The sequence below is a fragment of the Falco cherrug genome, chromosome 6 (genome assembly GCF_023634085.1).
Source record: "Falco cherrug isolate bFalChe1 chromosome 6, bFalChe1.pri, whole genome shotgun sequence".
Classification (NCBI taxonomy): Eukaryota; Metazoa; Chordata; class Aves; order Falconiformes; family Falconidae; genus Falco; species Falco cherrug.
The window spans coordinates 78839831-78856002 of record NC_073702.1 but is presented as its reverse complement, the minus strand read 5'-3'; the positions used below and the strand labels follow the sequence as shown (position 1 = coordinate 78856002).

Genomic DNA, 16172 nt, shown 5'->3' with positions numbered 1-16172 from the left:
CCTTTTCACCAGAACAATGGCCTTGAACAACTGCTGCCACTAGCAGGTTTACAGTCCCAGTCAGGAATGACATACCCTCTTTGTGGCCGTTTCATATATAACACCTTTGTGTCTGTGTGTGCATTAAAAGGTTTACCATGAACTGAAAAACAACAGACTCAGCTGTCCGACTGGGAAGAGCCCAGCAAAGTCACGTTCCCTCACAGGAGAAAAGACTGAGCTACAGTTACACACAGGGCCACTCGGGTCAAGGCACTACCTTCCAAATCTGCAATAATCAACCGTGTGTCAGAGCCCTGATAAAGCACTTACCCTTTTAAAAGAGTACTAGAAGCGACTGACTGTGGAAAAAGAAACCTTATCAAGCTGTTGCTGTGCAAATATAACCTAACACCTTATTTTCGCGCAGCTACGCTGGGAGAGAAAAACTGTGGCTTTTGAACTTCTCCGTCTTGCCAGTCTGACAAAAAAAATAATTCTGTATCTGACAGAAAAGCCAGAGTGGGACCAAACCCGACTGCCCAGAGCTCCTGGCTTGGGAAGGCTATTACCGAACCTCTTGAGTAAGGAGGCATTGTTTTTAAACAACGCTTTCCAGGAAGCAATCATAGCTACAGGTGCTTGGAATCCTGGTGAGGAGCTGTGCACCCCAAGTCACAGAAAAGCATTCTTTTCCTAAAATAAATGTTCACACTTACCATCGGGTGAGAACTGATCCCTGTCAAACATGGTGATACACAGGACATCCTGATACAGATCCTTAATGAAGAACTGGCAGTTGAAGTTCCACTTGGGGTTCAGGGTATCCTGCAGGGTCCTTGTAGTGTAGCTCTGGGAGCCCATGCTGATTTCACAGTAGGGGTTGCTCTTCCCTAAACACAGAACACGCAGTGAGACACCTCTGCAGTGCAGACACCTCCCCCTCAGGACACACATCGATGCTGCCGTCCAGCAGATGTGGGTCAGGCAACCCCTATATCCTCGAGCAGCACAGAGCTGGTTCTTCACTTGGTCCTCTGAAGCTAAATAATGGCTAATTCGTTCAGAAGCTGCAGCTGAAAGCACAAAGTTTCCCAAACCACCGAACTCCTCCCAGCAAGCCTCTCCATTTCCTTCACTTACCATTGGGCTTACAGGCCTTGAGTTCTGTCGCTTCAATCACGTGCACCATCAGGCGTCCTATTCCTGAGGTTTTCTGTGAGCGAGCTGGGAACAAAGAAGTCAGAAATAAATGGATCGATCGCAACCGTAACAATTGGCAATGGATCTGAAGAGGGAGACCCTCCACAGACACCATGGCATCCTCCAGAAGAGGCCCTGCCCACATGTCCACAGGGGTGAGGGGGACGCTACAGAACTCGGCGGGTACCTTGATAAGCCTTTTCACGTTTCTTCTTCTCGGTTTCGATGTACTGCTCTGATGCTGCTTTGATTTTCTGGACCCAGGCAGTACTGCAAAGAGCAATCCCTATGGTCAGGGTCACACCACAGGCTGGAAACTCTTCAGTATCAGCGACTCTGCCCCCGTTTCTTTTGCCATTTCTCCCACCACCACCACCCCGGGTTTCAGAGGCATCGCACATCAAGTCAGCTCAAGGACTAAAGTGATGGGGTTTTTGGACTTAATCTTTTGTCACATTTACATATCAACCTAAATAAGTGAAAGCGGTGCTGCTGTTTTTTATTAAAAACTGCTGGGTCACGCTGAAAACAGACCAGGACTGGGGAAGAATCCTATGGGGCGCTGGACTTTGCAGCCCTAAACTGTTCTTCTATACGACTGTTACATCAAGGAGCAGTAGATGTAACTGGATTCCACTGCAAGAGCTGCTGCACAAGCAGAACAAAATCAGAGAAAACTTGCAATTCAAATAAAGAGTCAAATGAGTTTCTTTCCTGACCAAGAGACTAAACCCGTTCTTGAACTCAGAGACCCCCACGTCTGCTCAATGGGAACAGCTGTGAGCAACAGGTTTAAGCTCAGGTCTGCATTTTCTCTACTCACCGCTCATTAATGTTGTCAGTTTTAAGCGTGTAAACTCTGTCAATGTGTGAGATGTGGAAAACTGGCTCATCACTGGAAGGATCTGTGGGCAATTTCACTAGGACTTCGTTAAGGAAAACAGGCTGAAAGAAAAGCAAATATCCCTGTGGCAGCATCACCCTGACAATAAGCGGAAGCTCTACAAGGATGTTTAAATACAGTTTTACTGTAGGGAAAATGAAAGTTGTAGGACACAAGACTAACAGTCAGATCACCCTGCAAAGGATGTGAGAAAGGACTGAGGGGAAAACTGCTCCGGTGATACACCCCATCCTGTCTTCCTGGATGAAGAGCTTTGTGAAAAGGGCAGGACTGCCTAAGCAGAGCTGCAGTTCAGAGCCTGGAAAGCCTGGGAATCTCTCAGGTTCCCCGTTGGAAAGCAGCCCTGATACTTAAACTTATCTCCCAACCCAAACCCCTGAGAACACACACTGTGTGGGCAGAGACTAAAGTTTTGCACTTTTTACTGTTTTCTAAAGAAGTACAGGTATTTTTCTTGTGGATGCGGGAACCTGTGCAAACTTAAGCCGAGGCTCCTGCTTCTGAACATCCCACCCAGCTGCTCAGGCATGACGCTGTTCCTGCCTTTTCACCCCAAGGTGGACGGAAGTGTGTATTAAACCAAGACCAGAAGCCTGTCTTTTCTGGGGACTAAGCCCATTCGTGCATGTTGGCTGACAGTACGTGCCCGTGTGACAGCTAACAACCAGGGCCAGCCGGCTAATCCCAGCCGGGACAACAGCATTCCTCATCCCGAGCCAGGTCCCACTGTATCAACAAGACCACGGAGCACCGTCAGTCACTCACCATTTTGTACATTTTGAACTGGGAGTTGGATTTGGGGCTGAACAGCTTATCGGAGCCGGAAGATACAAACTGTTTAACCATGTAGGTGAGCAGGAGAAAGTCATTGAAAAGGAAGCCATACAGCTCCTTACTGCTCTTGGCCTTGTACAGCTTGCCACTGTGCAGGAGTTTCCGTGGGCCCAAGCAATTTGTGAGGGAGTTGAACACGGGTTGCTAGGAGAGACAAAACTCATTAGCAGCAGTAAGTTGATGCGGATGTCAGTTCCCGCTGCTCTTCACAGTGAAGGCTACTCAAGCTGCTCAAAATGCTCTTCTTTTTGGTTTCATGACTTTAGTTACAAATGAAGAGAAGGGAAACTGGTTTATGATCTGCCATGGTACCACCACTACTCCCAGCTTAAAGGAGATTTAAGCCTTACCAACACCACACACGGGGGTCTGATGGATGAAGGCATTTACCTCACAGCCACTGTTCTGTTGTCCAGAAGCTGTGTTTAGGAAAAGCCTGCAGAGTCTGCACTCAGGTCACCTCTTACGGGTGCAGGACTAGGTGATGCAACCAGGACAGACCCGTTGGGCCTGTCAAGTCCTGGTTCCTTACGCAGCCAGTGGAGACCTGTCACAACACCTCACTTTGAAGGCTGTCCTGAAAGGTACAGGAGCCTGAACCCCACATATCTGTAAGGACCTGGTATTAAGGGCTTCTGTGCCCCTCCTGGATGAAGGAAGACCCTGGGAAACACACACTAAGTGAAATTCCACATAGTAACACCTGACTTAGCCAGGTGGCACCACAAGCAGAACTTCAGAGATAGTTACTTTTGTTTGCTTCATGGTTTAGATGGTATCAGTTTTAAGCTGATAAATCAAGATTTCTCCACTGCCACAATGATGCAAAAAGGGCTCATCCTGTTATGGCTGTGAGCAAAGTTTAGTAAAAGCTGCTCTGCCACGAGCTCGGCAGTGGATGACATTCCAATAACGGATGTGAGCAAGGCCTCCCACTCCTTCCCCCAGCCTTTCTGAAATGACTCGGAAAAGTCTCCGCCATACGGTGTATCAACGCGGCTACCTCAGCAAGACCTTCGCACTGGACGTGGGACTGTATCCATTCCAGCCTGTCCGAGTTCTCTTTCTCACGCACCCCTTCATTAACTTGAGAGCACAGCTCCTCCGCGCGCTCCAAAGCAAGCTTGAGGTTACTGTGATCGGGGTGATTTTCTGGAGTGTTCTCTAGAATCTGGTATGGATCAAAAATGGGAGAAAACAAGATAAAACCAGACGTAAGCACAGGTCCTGCTTCCCCATGCTCTCAGAGAAATCCCCATAAAGGGACAAGGCTTTTTTTTGCTTTTGCTATTGAGACCAAACTCAAAAGTATTCACCTACAAAACCTTGCTTAGGGTACTCACACTCTTTATAAGCAGAGGATAGCGGGTTATTCTTTGCATAGGTTTCAGGAGGAAACTGGAGAGGGGCATTCCTTTGCAACGAGGGTCCAAGGCAAGTTTCTATGGTGCAACCCAGAGATTTAACAGAGACACTGCATTACTCATCAAGAAACAATTGGCTCACCGCACTGAAAACTGATCAGATTCATTTTTCCAGGCATTCCAAGAAATCTCAGCTTTTTCGGTAAGCAAACAATACTTGTATCTAGAACAAACGAGAGCTGGTGCTGTCATTGTACCCAGACGCTTTGCCAGCACAAGCTGCAGGATCATTGCTCATGCAGAATCCTTACATTCAAAAGAGTTCCAGCTTTTATTTTGACACTACAGGCTCCACTCAGGTTGAAAAAAACAAAGCAATGAAAGAAAGAAATGCCTGATGTCAACAGTTCTGGCATTTCTCCTTTCATGGCCCCAAAGCCACCACACCACCTGCAGTATGGCAGCAATTCTTTATTTATTTCGGCGGTGTGCCTGCCTGTGACGCTCACGGCACACCTCCGGCCCCAGCAACCCCACCGTTCAGACACACTGCACGCCCCCCACTGAATTACAAACGTGTTCAGAACAGCAGCTTTTTTATTTCAACTCCACAGACTCTTACCCCTTCTGACAGCGTGAATTTTTGGGATGGTGCAGACACCGGCACCGTAGCTTTGTGGGGTTAGCGTTACACTGAAGTAACAAGCAACGGAATGGGAAATGGAGTAATAAATTAGCTGGAGAGAAAGACAGGTACATAAATGTAAAGCATACACAGCGTTAACCATGGTCATCATATAAATACACCTTGGAAGGTTCTTAGCTATTTTCGCAACATTTTACTCTTCTGGGTTATTTTGAGCTGGTCAATGCCGATTAGATGGGCTCCTGTCATTCAGGAAAAGGCACAAAAGCTACCGAATAAGATACCTTCAAGTAGTCTTTGAAATCAGCATCTTCATCAGTTTTCTGCTGCAGCAACGAAGCTCCATTAAGCTGGCAGCTGCAGAACCGAATGTAGGCCTGCATGTGAGACAGCTCGGCGGCCAAGATGTCCCCAATCATCTGCACGGGCATTTTTTCTCCTCCTGTTTTCTTACGCACTCGCAAGGCTCTGAAGAGGAAAGAAAACACCATCCAACTTTGCTGCCAAGTCTGTGAGGCCTAAATCAAGATCCTTACAACATCAATCTCTGAAGAGCAGCAAGCCTGCCAGGTGAATTCCCCTACGTGGCACCAGCATTTCCAGGTGGTGCAGGGTCCAGCCTGAACCCCCAGGAAGTCACCAGCACAACACAGCCAGCTGAACGACCTGCCTGAAGGCGTCTGTGTGACTGAGCCTCTCCTTTGAGGTTTCTGGGACAGTCGGCATCAAGCTCTACGCTGAACCAACATCCCGTTTCAATAAATTATTAGCCACTTCGTCTCTCTAAAGTTTATTTTTAGAGAACTGAAGGTTGCTTTGCAGAAAACTGGAAGAACATCTCCCATGCACATGCTTTTGTGTAGGCTCTACTTCTAACTGTCCTGGTGCCGGCTGGGATAGAGTTAACTTTCTCCCCAGTAGCTGGCCCAGCGCTGTGTTTTGGACTGAGCATGAGAACCACGCTGATAACACAGGGATGGCTCAGTTGTTGCTCAGTCGTGCTCACCCTAAGCCAAGGGCTTTCCAGTTCCCCACGCTCTGCCAGCGAGGGGGGGCACAAGGGGCCGGGAGGGAGCAGAGCCAGGACAGCTGCCCCGAGCTGGCCAAAGGGATATTCCATAGCACAGACGGTCACACCCAGTATATAAACTGGGAGAGCTGGGTGGGAGGGGCTGATCGCTGCTCGGGGACTGGATGGCATTGCTCAGCGGGTGGTGAGCAACTGTGCATCACTTGTCTTTTGGGTTTTATTCTTTTCTCTCCTTTTCATTACTACTACTAGTATTACTATTATTATTACTGTGCTAATTTACTTCATTTCAATTATTAAACTCTTCTTATCTCAGCCCATGTTTTGCCTTTTTCTGATTCTCCCCATCCCACCAGGGTGGGGAAGGGAGCGAGTAGGTGCCTCGTACTTAGTTGCCGGCTGTGGTTAAACCACAACACTAAGGTATTATAGCAAATGTGCTTCTGTTCTTGCTGTTTATTCCTTCCCCCACCTCTTGTAACAGCTCCTTCTTTCTGAGGTAGTCTGAATACATACAGCTGTTCTGAATGCATGCATGCACGGGAAATAATCAGCAGGGACAGAAATATTTACTGTAAAACCAGAAAACATCCTGGGGAACGGAACAAGAGAATAAAGAAGAAAAAATAAAAATGTCTGTAATACTCACTTCAGTAACTTTGTATTTGACATGATAAGCTCCTTCCAGTTAACAAAGATCAGCCCCATTTCTCCTTCTGTGAGACAGCCTGAATCAGCCATTGGTTTTTGGAAAACCTGCAGTCAAAAAACCAGAAAGGTGAGCAATTCTTCAGAGACAAAAGCAATTAATCCTCTTGTTCAGCCTAGCAGTGATTTTAGTTTTTTTGAACACTCAGTGTCCATATTCTCAGCAGTTAAAAACAATTCCTTACTAGCACTTGTGACAGCTGTTGCTATTTTTCCTAAGCGCATGACCTCGTTCTGACACTGGCATCACCATTTGCAAAGCAGGGACAAGCACCGTGACCTGCAGGCTGACTTCTAAGCAGAAAAGCATTCCCATGATTTCAGAGCCAACTGCTACACAAATTACACCTCCGCATCACACCCGTCCCCATACCCAGAGCGCTCACAGCCAACCTGCGTGCAGCTTCTTTCAGGGGTTCTCGGCACAATACCTCTGACAGCAGCGTACCCGTGTAACTCAGTCTGTTTAACATCTCCAGCACTTCACCACAGAGTTTAGAAAGGTCATCAGATGTCCAAGACCACCTAACACTGGCCAGTTCCTGCCCTGCCTAGCGAGGTGGTCTTGATTCCAGACATAAAACTGGAGATGAAGGCAGATGATAAACTTTTATAGTGCTTATACAGCTCAGCTTCTGTCATGAGCCTGTGCAGCTTTGCGAGACACCCCAGTCCAGCCCATTGTCTTTACACTGAGCCCAAACACCTAAGAAAGGGTTTTGGAAAACAGGAAGGTCCTTGTACAACGTGATGGTTTTGCCTGGTGGCCAGCCACATAACATTGGGTAGAATGGGAAGTAAGTGCTCACACCCCCTTCTTCCCCCAGCTTTTCACAATTCGCAAGAATCCCTTTATTGTCAATATTCAGTAGGACAGAAGTGTTCTTTTTCCAAATGCATATTCACATCCAAGGCATCTCACCTCCAAGACGAGCTGAAGATCGTCCATATACCTTTCTTCCGTCTGAATGAGTTCGTGAATATAGCCCTGCCTTTTCCTTTCCATCGGTTGCATAGTGTCAAGACTTTGGAGGTCAGCACACCCTACAAGAAATAAGCCAGTAGTTTAGATCCCACTCAGGCCATCAGATCTGAGAAATTAACAAAATTGCATCAACACACACCAGCCTATGGTTCAGACTATATACACAGTGGTAAAACCCTGTCCACAGCAGCAGTGAGTTTCAAAATGAAGTGATGTAGCGATCAACCCCCTCCCCACTTCATGTCATTTTTCAGTCCATCACCTTTTTATTTCTTTGAACATCCCTTGATCTTGTACTGTGATGCAGAATGAGAATTCCTGACTTCCTGCCGCTCCATTTGTCTCATGATTTTTCTCATCCCTTCTCCTTTTCTGCCATACTGTTTCAAAACTGTGGTTTTTCTCTTACCTTATATGATGCCTTTTGTGAGACGAAGTCATCTAAAATGTGTCTGGTTCTCACTTAGGACACTGCACCTTTAATCTCCACGCCATTTCTAAAGCTCTCTGCCTTGGTTATTGTTTTCTGATACAAACCACCAGTACAAATTTGTGAAGTCACAATGCATAATGCTACAGTTGTTTAATGCCACAGTTGCACAACATTTTTTCCTCATTTAGAAACAAAATGAGCCTGAAAGATGCTGAACTATTTTTATGCATCAAGTATGAACAATCGGAATCATGCACAGGAACACACAGACACTCAATGACACAAACCCCAAGTTTTCAGTAGTAACATGCAGCCCCTACAGCTTCACACTACTTTTCTCTACTGTACACACTAGTAAGCATGACAACAATGTTTGAAATTTAGTAACCAAATCAAAAACTGGTAAAAAACCAAAGTGGTAAATATGTTTAGATGGGGAAAGTAGGGCACAGAAAGTCAAGCTCTGATCCTTCTGTTAGCCATTCCATGCCAGCAGAGTACTGCAAAGTAGCAGAGTGGGGGAAAATGAAAAAAACCCAACAATTACAGAGCATTTGAGAACATACATCTATCACTTGATGCGATGGCATCAGATTTTGATACAACATGAACTGTGGATTTTGCAGGACAGCAGAAAGGACATCACAGGGACTCACTTATATCCAGCATTTCTAGAGGAATGATACTTTTTCAGAGTTTACAGGTGTCATGAAAGGCAGAGTGACCTACAGCAGGAAGGGCCGTGTCTCCCTAGTCACCCTAACACACTGGACACTGGAGCGTGACTTAAGTCTATTCGCTGCTGGTGCATACATCTGTTTATGGGAAGGCTGCTCTATACAATGAAATTAAAATGAGTTAGTAATAAACCAGGGATGCGCACACACACCAAGAAACACTAAACGTTTGGCTAAACTTGATGCGACAGTGGCCTAGGGGGCAGCTTCCTGCTGCACAGGTATCGAGCTGCTTCAGCAAAAGAGAACACTTGTCAGATTAAGTTTTATGACACCATTTGAAGTATTTGAACAGGGAAGCCCTGTGAGCAATGCAAAGGAGTAAAGGCAATAGCTAGATTTAAAATCAGAACTTTTTGGTTCTGTTTTGTACCCCTAAGGAGGGTCACTGATCGCAAGCTTTCTGACTAGATTTGAAAAGAAGGCAACTTTTTATGAAGACATCTGGGACTGCAGCTCTTTTAATAGTGCAGGATGCTGCTTTTGGCCTTAGTTCCTCCCAAAGTTACCATCAGGCCAAAATCAGATGAGAAAAAGGAGTAAAGTTCCAGATCAAAGTGATTCCTATGAAGTTTGATACTTCAATCCATTGCGATGGACTGCGGCCAATGTGTACTACTTTTGGATTCTAGTGCCATTCTTTAGTCTGTACAGGACTGAGTTTAAGGCCACCTGGTTACTAAGACATGAAATTTTAGGATAATCAAGGGCTTGCACAGTGACCAGATTTAATTTGTCCAGATTTGAAAGTCTCAGCTTTGACCACATGGTTCTCTTTTCTACTGCAAGATACGCTCCTACCACAAAAGCAGGGATGGACTGAAGCTCCTGCTGCTGTTTGCTTCTATCACAGCTGTTAAAACAACCCACACGCTCAGGTTTATGCCTGTCGCATGCTGTCTGCTTGAAGTTGAAGCCAATGCTGGAAGGAAAACAAGCCTCTTTTTATGCACCTAAAATAGATTTGCTTCATAAACTCATTATCAGATACAAAAAAGCAGTTAAATTAACTGGCTCCTGCACTAACCTTGTATTTGGACTGTCAGCTTTTGGGATGAACAGATGAGTGCTATTTTATATTTAAATAAAGCGCTAATGAAAATGCCCCAAATTTTGATTGATCTGATGACACTGGCATAAAAAGTGAGTGCAGGCATTTGGATCTGAAGGGAAGAAAAGTGAACGAGGGAAAGAATAGAACTACCACCTGCCTAGTGCCTTTGGCAATGTTTTTCCAAAGTGGCCATAGCAACCCATGGGCTCACTGGAATGGAAAGGGTGGACCGACGTCTCTATACCCTTTCTCCTCCCACGTTTCCATTCCCTCCTTTCCTTGCATCAGTTCTGGCATTTAACTGACTCCCAGCTCACACCCTGGCAGCAAACAAATCCCAAGGGGGAAAAAGAAAACAGTAGTTTTCTGCTAGTTTAGCAGCCAGGAATGTGCATGGAAGCAGTAAAACCGCCTGTTTTGGCAGATGAAAGCTGTTGGTTTGGCTTCTGTCTTGCAAAGCTTCATCCCAAGCTCCCCATATAGCTTGTGAAAAGCAGCGAGATTTTTGGGAGCGCCTGCAGAGGGGCATCTCCGCTGCCCACGCTGGGGGCTTGCCTCCCTCTGTTGACTTGGTAACAGGTTCACATTACCTCCGGAGGGCAAGCCAGCCTGCCGCTCCCACCGAGAGCGGGGTACCGTTCAGAGAAAGTGGGGCATGATCTGCCTAGCTCCCTCTCAAGACCACCGACCTTTGATGCTTAGGGCATAGCAAGAGAGAGATGCCTGCTGTAACTGTGGCACCCTTCACGATAAATCCTGCTCTCCAAGATGAGGAAGCAGCTGTCTTGCAGGGGCAGGGTAAAACAAGCTGGAAAGTTTATAAACAGGAAACCCAGTCGCTAAAGTTGTGTTTAAAATTATACTTCCCTCTCCAAATATACCTGAACAAGAAATACTTTCTTCCTACTAACATAACTAACCCTGCATGAAAAACTACGGAGTTTCACAGTCAAAAGATGCTCTGCAGGAGATTCAAATGCCTGAAAAACATGGGGGGCTGGGGGAGAAAGCCTTTCCAATTACTGCCATATTTTGGATTTGAGTACATAGAGGAAGAACGACACTTTCTGAAGAAAAGAAATCCTCCAATGAAAGAAAGATGAACCAGACCTATCACGATTTCAAAAGATGTCCTTTTTATTCTTTGTTAAAAAAGGGGAAGTGAATTAGAATTCTTCACTGTAAAGCCAATTCCAGAGAACTGAAGTAAAAAACAGATGGATAAAAGGTTTACAAAGATGCCCAGACCTGCTAGGGCACCGAGTGCTTTGTTCCCTTCCCCAACAAACAATGAAAAACCACATTAAAAATGACAGCTCTGGAAAGACATCTTAAGCCTCAAACATGAGCTCAGGCCCTTACCCTGAAGGATCCATCTGTACCAGAGGCATCACTACTTTGGGTCACCACTGAAGACTGTTTAGGGGTAGAGGTGGCCTATGTCAACTGCATTGCAAGGAAATAGCTTGGTTTATTTAGGGTTGTTTGGATCGTTCTTTCTTTGGAGGGGGGAAGGAGGGTAGTGGTGGTTGTAGGTTTGGGTTTTGTTGGGGTTTTTTTGGGTTTGGGCTTTTTTTTAGCTCAAGCCAGTTGATATGGCTGGGAAAACCATGTAAGGGTTGGGGTTTTTGGCCCGTATAAGCCTGCCTCTACTTTCCCAGGCTCCTGTGGAAAGACTACATCTCACCTTAAGGACCATGGGCTGGCATCAAAATAGTCCCTTTGGTACAGCCAGAAAACAGACTGGTGGTATCGTGGGATGTCACCCACAGCCATTTTACAATCTCTACTGGCACACATAAGGCTAATTCACTTGCAACGTACTCCTGTCACTGCCTGTAGCTGTCAGTAGCCTCTGTGCCTACTGAAACCTGTGAAAGGAACTAACTCAAGATATCTACTGCCATGGAAAAGCTGGTTTCAATCAGGCCCTGGGAAAAATAACAAAAACTTATGCAATCTCCCCTAATCAGTAAATGAAGTATATTCTCTCTGCTCCAACAGAAGAAATTTATGATTCAATTTTCAAGCGGTAAAAAGCAAAATCAAGTTGCTCTGACACAGAGCCAGGTAACATAAGGCTTGTACCAAGCCTCTCCGATGGGAAAACATCCTTCCCCGATGGACAAAAAAACCACAACAGACAAACTAGATCCTTTTATGTGTCCCTTTAATAAAATACATTTGCATAGTTATCTTACAACTTTGTTTAAAAACAAAGATGAACAATTGCCTCATGCTAAGCACAGCCTGCATTTGCATGTCTTAACAATCATCCTCAAACATTAACACTCTAGCTTGAAAAGAACAACAAAAAAAGATTTTAAGGCAGCACACACCATTGCAGCAGTTTTATTAGTTCATTACATTAAAGTAGCGTGACCCTGCAGCAGCTCCCAACACTACTACACGCCAAGGTTGGTCGGCATTCCTATGAGCAGACTTATTTACAGGTGTTTCCAACCCAACTCAAGAACATCACACAGGGATACGACCTGAGAAAGCATCGAGATGGCATAAATATTCAGTGACTGGTAGGAGACATTTCAATTATTAGCACGTAACTTTTTTTTGATGGAGCTTTATGCCTTCTGCACTAACTGTAACATTACTAACACTGACATTAAGATAGCGCTTTGTATGCTTTCACAGCCCTTCACAATTCACTGACTACTCGCACACCCCAGCCCTGCAAGCAGGTCTCGGTGGTGGCACAAGACTTTCCTGCATCGATCCAACTGCTAGCTCAGGAACTCAGCTCTGCAAACTAAGCTTTTGCAAAACTACACGTTTGTAGGTTGTTAGTCCGTTATGCAAACTAGACAGTTAAAAAAATCAGGAAGCGTTTCAGTACCTGTTCTTGCGTATTTGCAGCATCGTTCTCATTTTTACCCACAATTACACCATGGCCCCTATTCTCTGCTGGCCCGCAGGAAGCAATATTAAGCAAGTATTACACTGCAGGCAACAACGTGTTTTGCTTTCCTGGTTGGCTTCAGTTTTAACTGCTAACCTTGGCGCGGCTCTGAGCAACATTTAGACTCCCCGCTCTTGACTGGGAACCACCAGTTCAACAAAAAACCTCTACTTTCCACTTTGCCTTTAGTTCCAAAGCCAACCTTTTTCACCTAGATAAATGAACACTTCATTGCTAGTTTTACTTGGCTGTCTGGGATGACAGCTGAACTCAACTCTTTTATCAACAAGAGAATAGATTGCACACAACCAGACAGAAAGTAACATTTTTGAAAGAAAAAGTCTTATTTAAACCCAGCTTTTATTAGCTATACCTCCTCATTGTTACAGAACATTATTTTAAAATAAGCTTGCCTTATTTTAAGGCCATCCTCGGCCTAAGTCTTTCCTATCAATGGTCTGGTGTTTGTATTCAGTTCTTTCTGCAGCAGTGTGCGACAGGAGAGCAGAGCTCTCAGGCGATTGTGCTTGACCTGTGTTAAGACTTTTGCAATAGATACAAATACTGAAGACAGAGACTACAGCTCTTTCAGTCAATATTATTAAGGTGTATTATTTATCTTTGTTACTACAGTTAGAGAATTTAGAGCACACTCAGGTAATACTGAAACATGAAAAGCCCAAAATGCCTCATTTCAATACTCATCCGTTCAAACTGAAGGACAGCTGTTTGAATAATCATCAATGAAACAGCTGTTTCAATAATTATCAATGCTCATATCTACATACCCAACAATACCCTAATCTCCAACTGTATCAGTTAAAAAATGGGTAGAATGCCAGTTGGTTTTGGAAAAATGCCATGTAACTACATCCAAGAACATCCCAGATAGGATGTGAAGCTGTTTTTAATTTTTCAATGACAATTAGTAGCAATTTGGCATTCAAGGAAAACTGTCACTGAACACTGGGAAACCAGTTTGGTTCAAATCCCACATGTTAACGGTGCCTTTTAGAAATGGGATAATTTGTAAGATTACCTAATTATTAGACTACAGTAAGTGACTGCTCAATGCCACTGGTGTAGCACAACACACTTCACCCTGCACTAAACAGGCTTTCAAAGTCAAAAAATCCGAGAAGGCAATTCAGGGTGATTAGCATATTTTTAGTAGAAATACTTAAAACGTAGTTTCATAAGGAAATCAGGTCAGCTAGAATACTTGAGGAATTATCTAGCACATTATTTGCCTACAATAACATGATTTCATTCTGTAACAAAATATTGGTTTAGACAAAATACATCCAGAATAAAAAAACATTTGTAGTTTTATGTAGGCACATTGCTGTAGTCTGTATTGCACAAAAGATATATCTCTGAACTCAAGGGCACATATACGTTATTTGATCAAGTATATTAAATATGTAACAGAAATTTTGGAGAGAGGCTTTTAAATCTCTGCAATTGGACTAACCTTTTCCTGATAGTACCTTCACAACATTCATATATATATAGTAAACAAGCAGTGTTTTGTAAACATTTCTGATTGCATAAGTGACCTTTGCTGTTTTGTAACCAAGTTCAGAAAACCAACTAAATTAAAATACTGCACCTACTAGATCTCTCCTGTCATTACAGAAGCACAGAACTACTTAAGCAGACAAGCAGTCTGTATTAAACTAATAATTTTATTTAGAGGGGTATCAGGGTTATACTCCTGAAGTCCTGGTCCCTCCCTCCCCCCAAACTAATCAAACATGGGCACCATTACTGCACCATATTGCTGACATGCCATAACTGTACCTTTAAGGACCACTTTTGAGCTGAGGAGTATAGTTCCTTTCCTAAACCCAAACGCTCTGCCTTCAGCTCCAGGTGTCTGTTAGTGTTTCTTTTCTGGCAACATCTCTTTATCGAGGTTACCTACATATTAGGCTGCTCCAATTTATTTAACAGAAGACCAGCAGGATTCAGGTAGTACCTACTTTAAGTCACTCCAGACCACAGCCAGATAAAAACACTATTTGGTACCGTTAACTATTTAATGAAGAAAAGGGGCAGGGAAAGGGTCTTGTAGCACAGGGGCTGTGTAAGTGTACTTACTGCAGTAACTAGTACATGTTTGCTATTTACCAAAACTGAAAGCAAATACAAATTATCAGAATTAAAGTATTTAAAGGAAGGAGGTTGTTTAGGGGTAGGACATACTGAGCCAAAATAATCCAAATTTCTGCTATAGTACTACTGTGAAGGAAGAAACAAATTAAAATATCCTCCACTCTACGCATAATAGTTCTTTCCCTAGTTAAAAAGGTTATTAAAAGGGTGGATGGACTGCACCAGATCTGTATCTTAGATCTTGTAGCATGTTTATAATCACAGTGACTATCAGCAGCAAAGACAACTAGGGTTTGTCCTCTGGGTGAGCCTTGTAGGCTTGCAGTTTTAAAAGCTCAATATGTACGAGATTAAATCAAGTCCAGTAGAACAGTAGTCAGTGAACATTTTAATTCTGCAAAGTACGTACATCACAACATCAAAAGAACAACTGCCCAATCAAAACAGCTCAGATAAACTGTGCAAATAGTGGGTCTTTGTGTGTCTGCAATCCCACCATGCAAACGGTAACTTGGTATGCATGCTAATGATCTACGATTATCAATACCAAAGAAAAATACTAAAGGAAACAAGAATGAACAGCAGTGAAAGCCACACAAAGACCCACTATCCCTTCTGCTTTTACAAATCAACCGTAACTGTAGATTACAAGAAAACCCACAAAAACCTAATTTCTTGACTGGATCTAATGTTCAAACGAAGCAAAAGGATTGTGTCAGAGATATGTGAGCAGGGCTGGCCACCCTGCCTCCACGCTACAGTCAAACTTGGATAGTGGGTCTCTGAGGTGCTTTCACACTGGAAGACAACATTGGGTCCTAAAAAAAACAAAAAAAATGAAGGATAAAATGAACATAAATTTGAAGAGTGAAACATATGAGTTCTACGGACAAAGACAGAACAACACCAAAAAGCTCAGAAAGGAATGACGAACATTCAACTTTCTGAAAACAGACATCATGAACTTCTACTCTTAATTTCATATTTATAAACACACACAATTTTAAGCACTTGTGACCAGCCATCACTTGACTCTGAAAAACACATGTAGCTGATTTGCTTGAGGAAGAAAGTTTCTTCCCAAGGTAGACCCAACAACACAAGGTCAAGCCCTAGGTTTTTTTAAGGCAATGGCAAATTTCCCTGAATTTTCAGCAAAGCCAGGATTTCTCCTGAGAAACTTGTAATGAGACATTAGAAAACCAGATAAAAACCTAAACTTGTAAAGAAAAGCCTCACTGGGATTTGTTCACATTGGCA

At 44.0% G+C, this 16172-nt stretch overlaps 1 protein-coding gene across 3 annotated transcripts in view; it reads right to left on the bottom strand.

Moving 5' to 3' along the window:
- The window catches only part of ITSN2 (intersectin 2), an 88438-nt gene that overhangs the window by 1911 nt on the left and 70355 nt on the right, over nucleotides 1-16172 (bottom strand). For 2 of the 3 annotated variants that reach the window (XM_055714213.1, XM_005441580.4), the window contains exons 29-38: nucleotides 7591-7712; nucleotides 6610-6716; nucleotides 5215-5398; nucleotides 4264-4362; nucleotides 3924-4091; nucleotides 2852-3064; nucleotides 2006-2127; nucleotides 1370-1452; nucleotides 1123-1206; nucleotides 699-872 (exon numbers count right to left, since the gene is read on the bottom strand). In XM_055714213.1, coding sequence (XP_055570188.1) covers nucleotides 699-872; nucleotides 1123-1206; nucleotides 1370-1452; nucleotides 2006-2127; nucleotides 2852-3064; nucleotides 3924-4091; nucleotides 4264-4362; nucleotides 5215-5398; nucleotides 6610-6716; nucleotides 7591-7712 — 1356 coding nt within the window. Of the gene's footprint in view, nucleotides 1-698; nucleotides 873-1122; nucleotides 1207-1369; nucleotides 1453-2005; nucleotides 2128-2851; nucleotides 3065-3923; nucleotides 4092-4263; nucleotides 4363-5214; nucleotides 5399-6609; nucleotides 6717-7590; nucleotides 7713-12030; nucleotides 15731-16172 lie in introns of those variants that run through there. The other variant, XM_055714214.1, reaches the window with a different exon arrangement.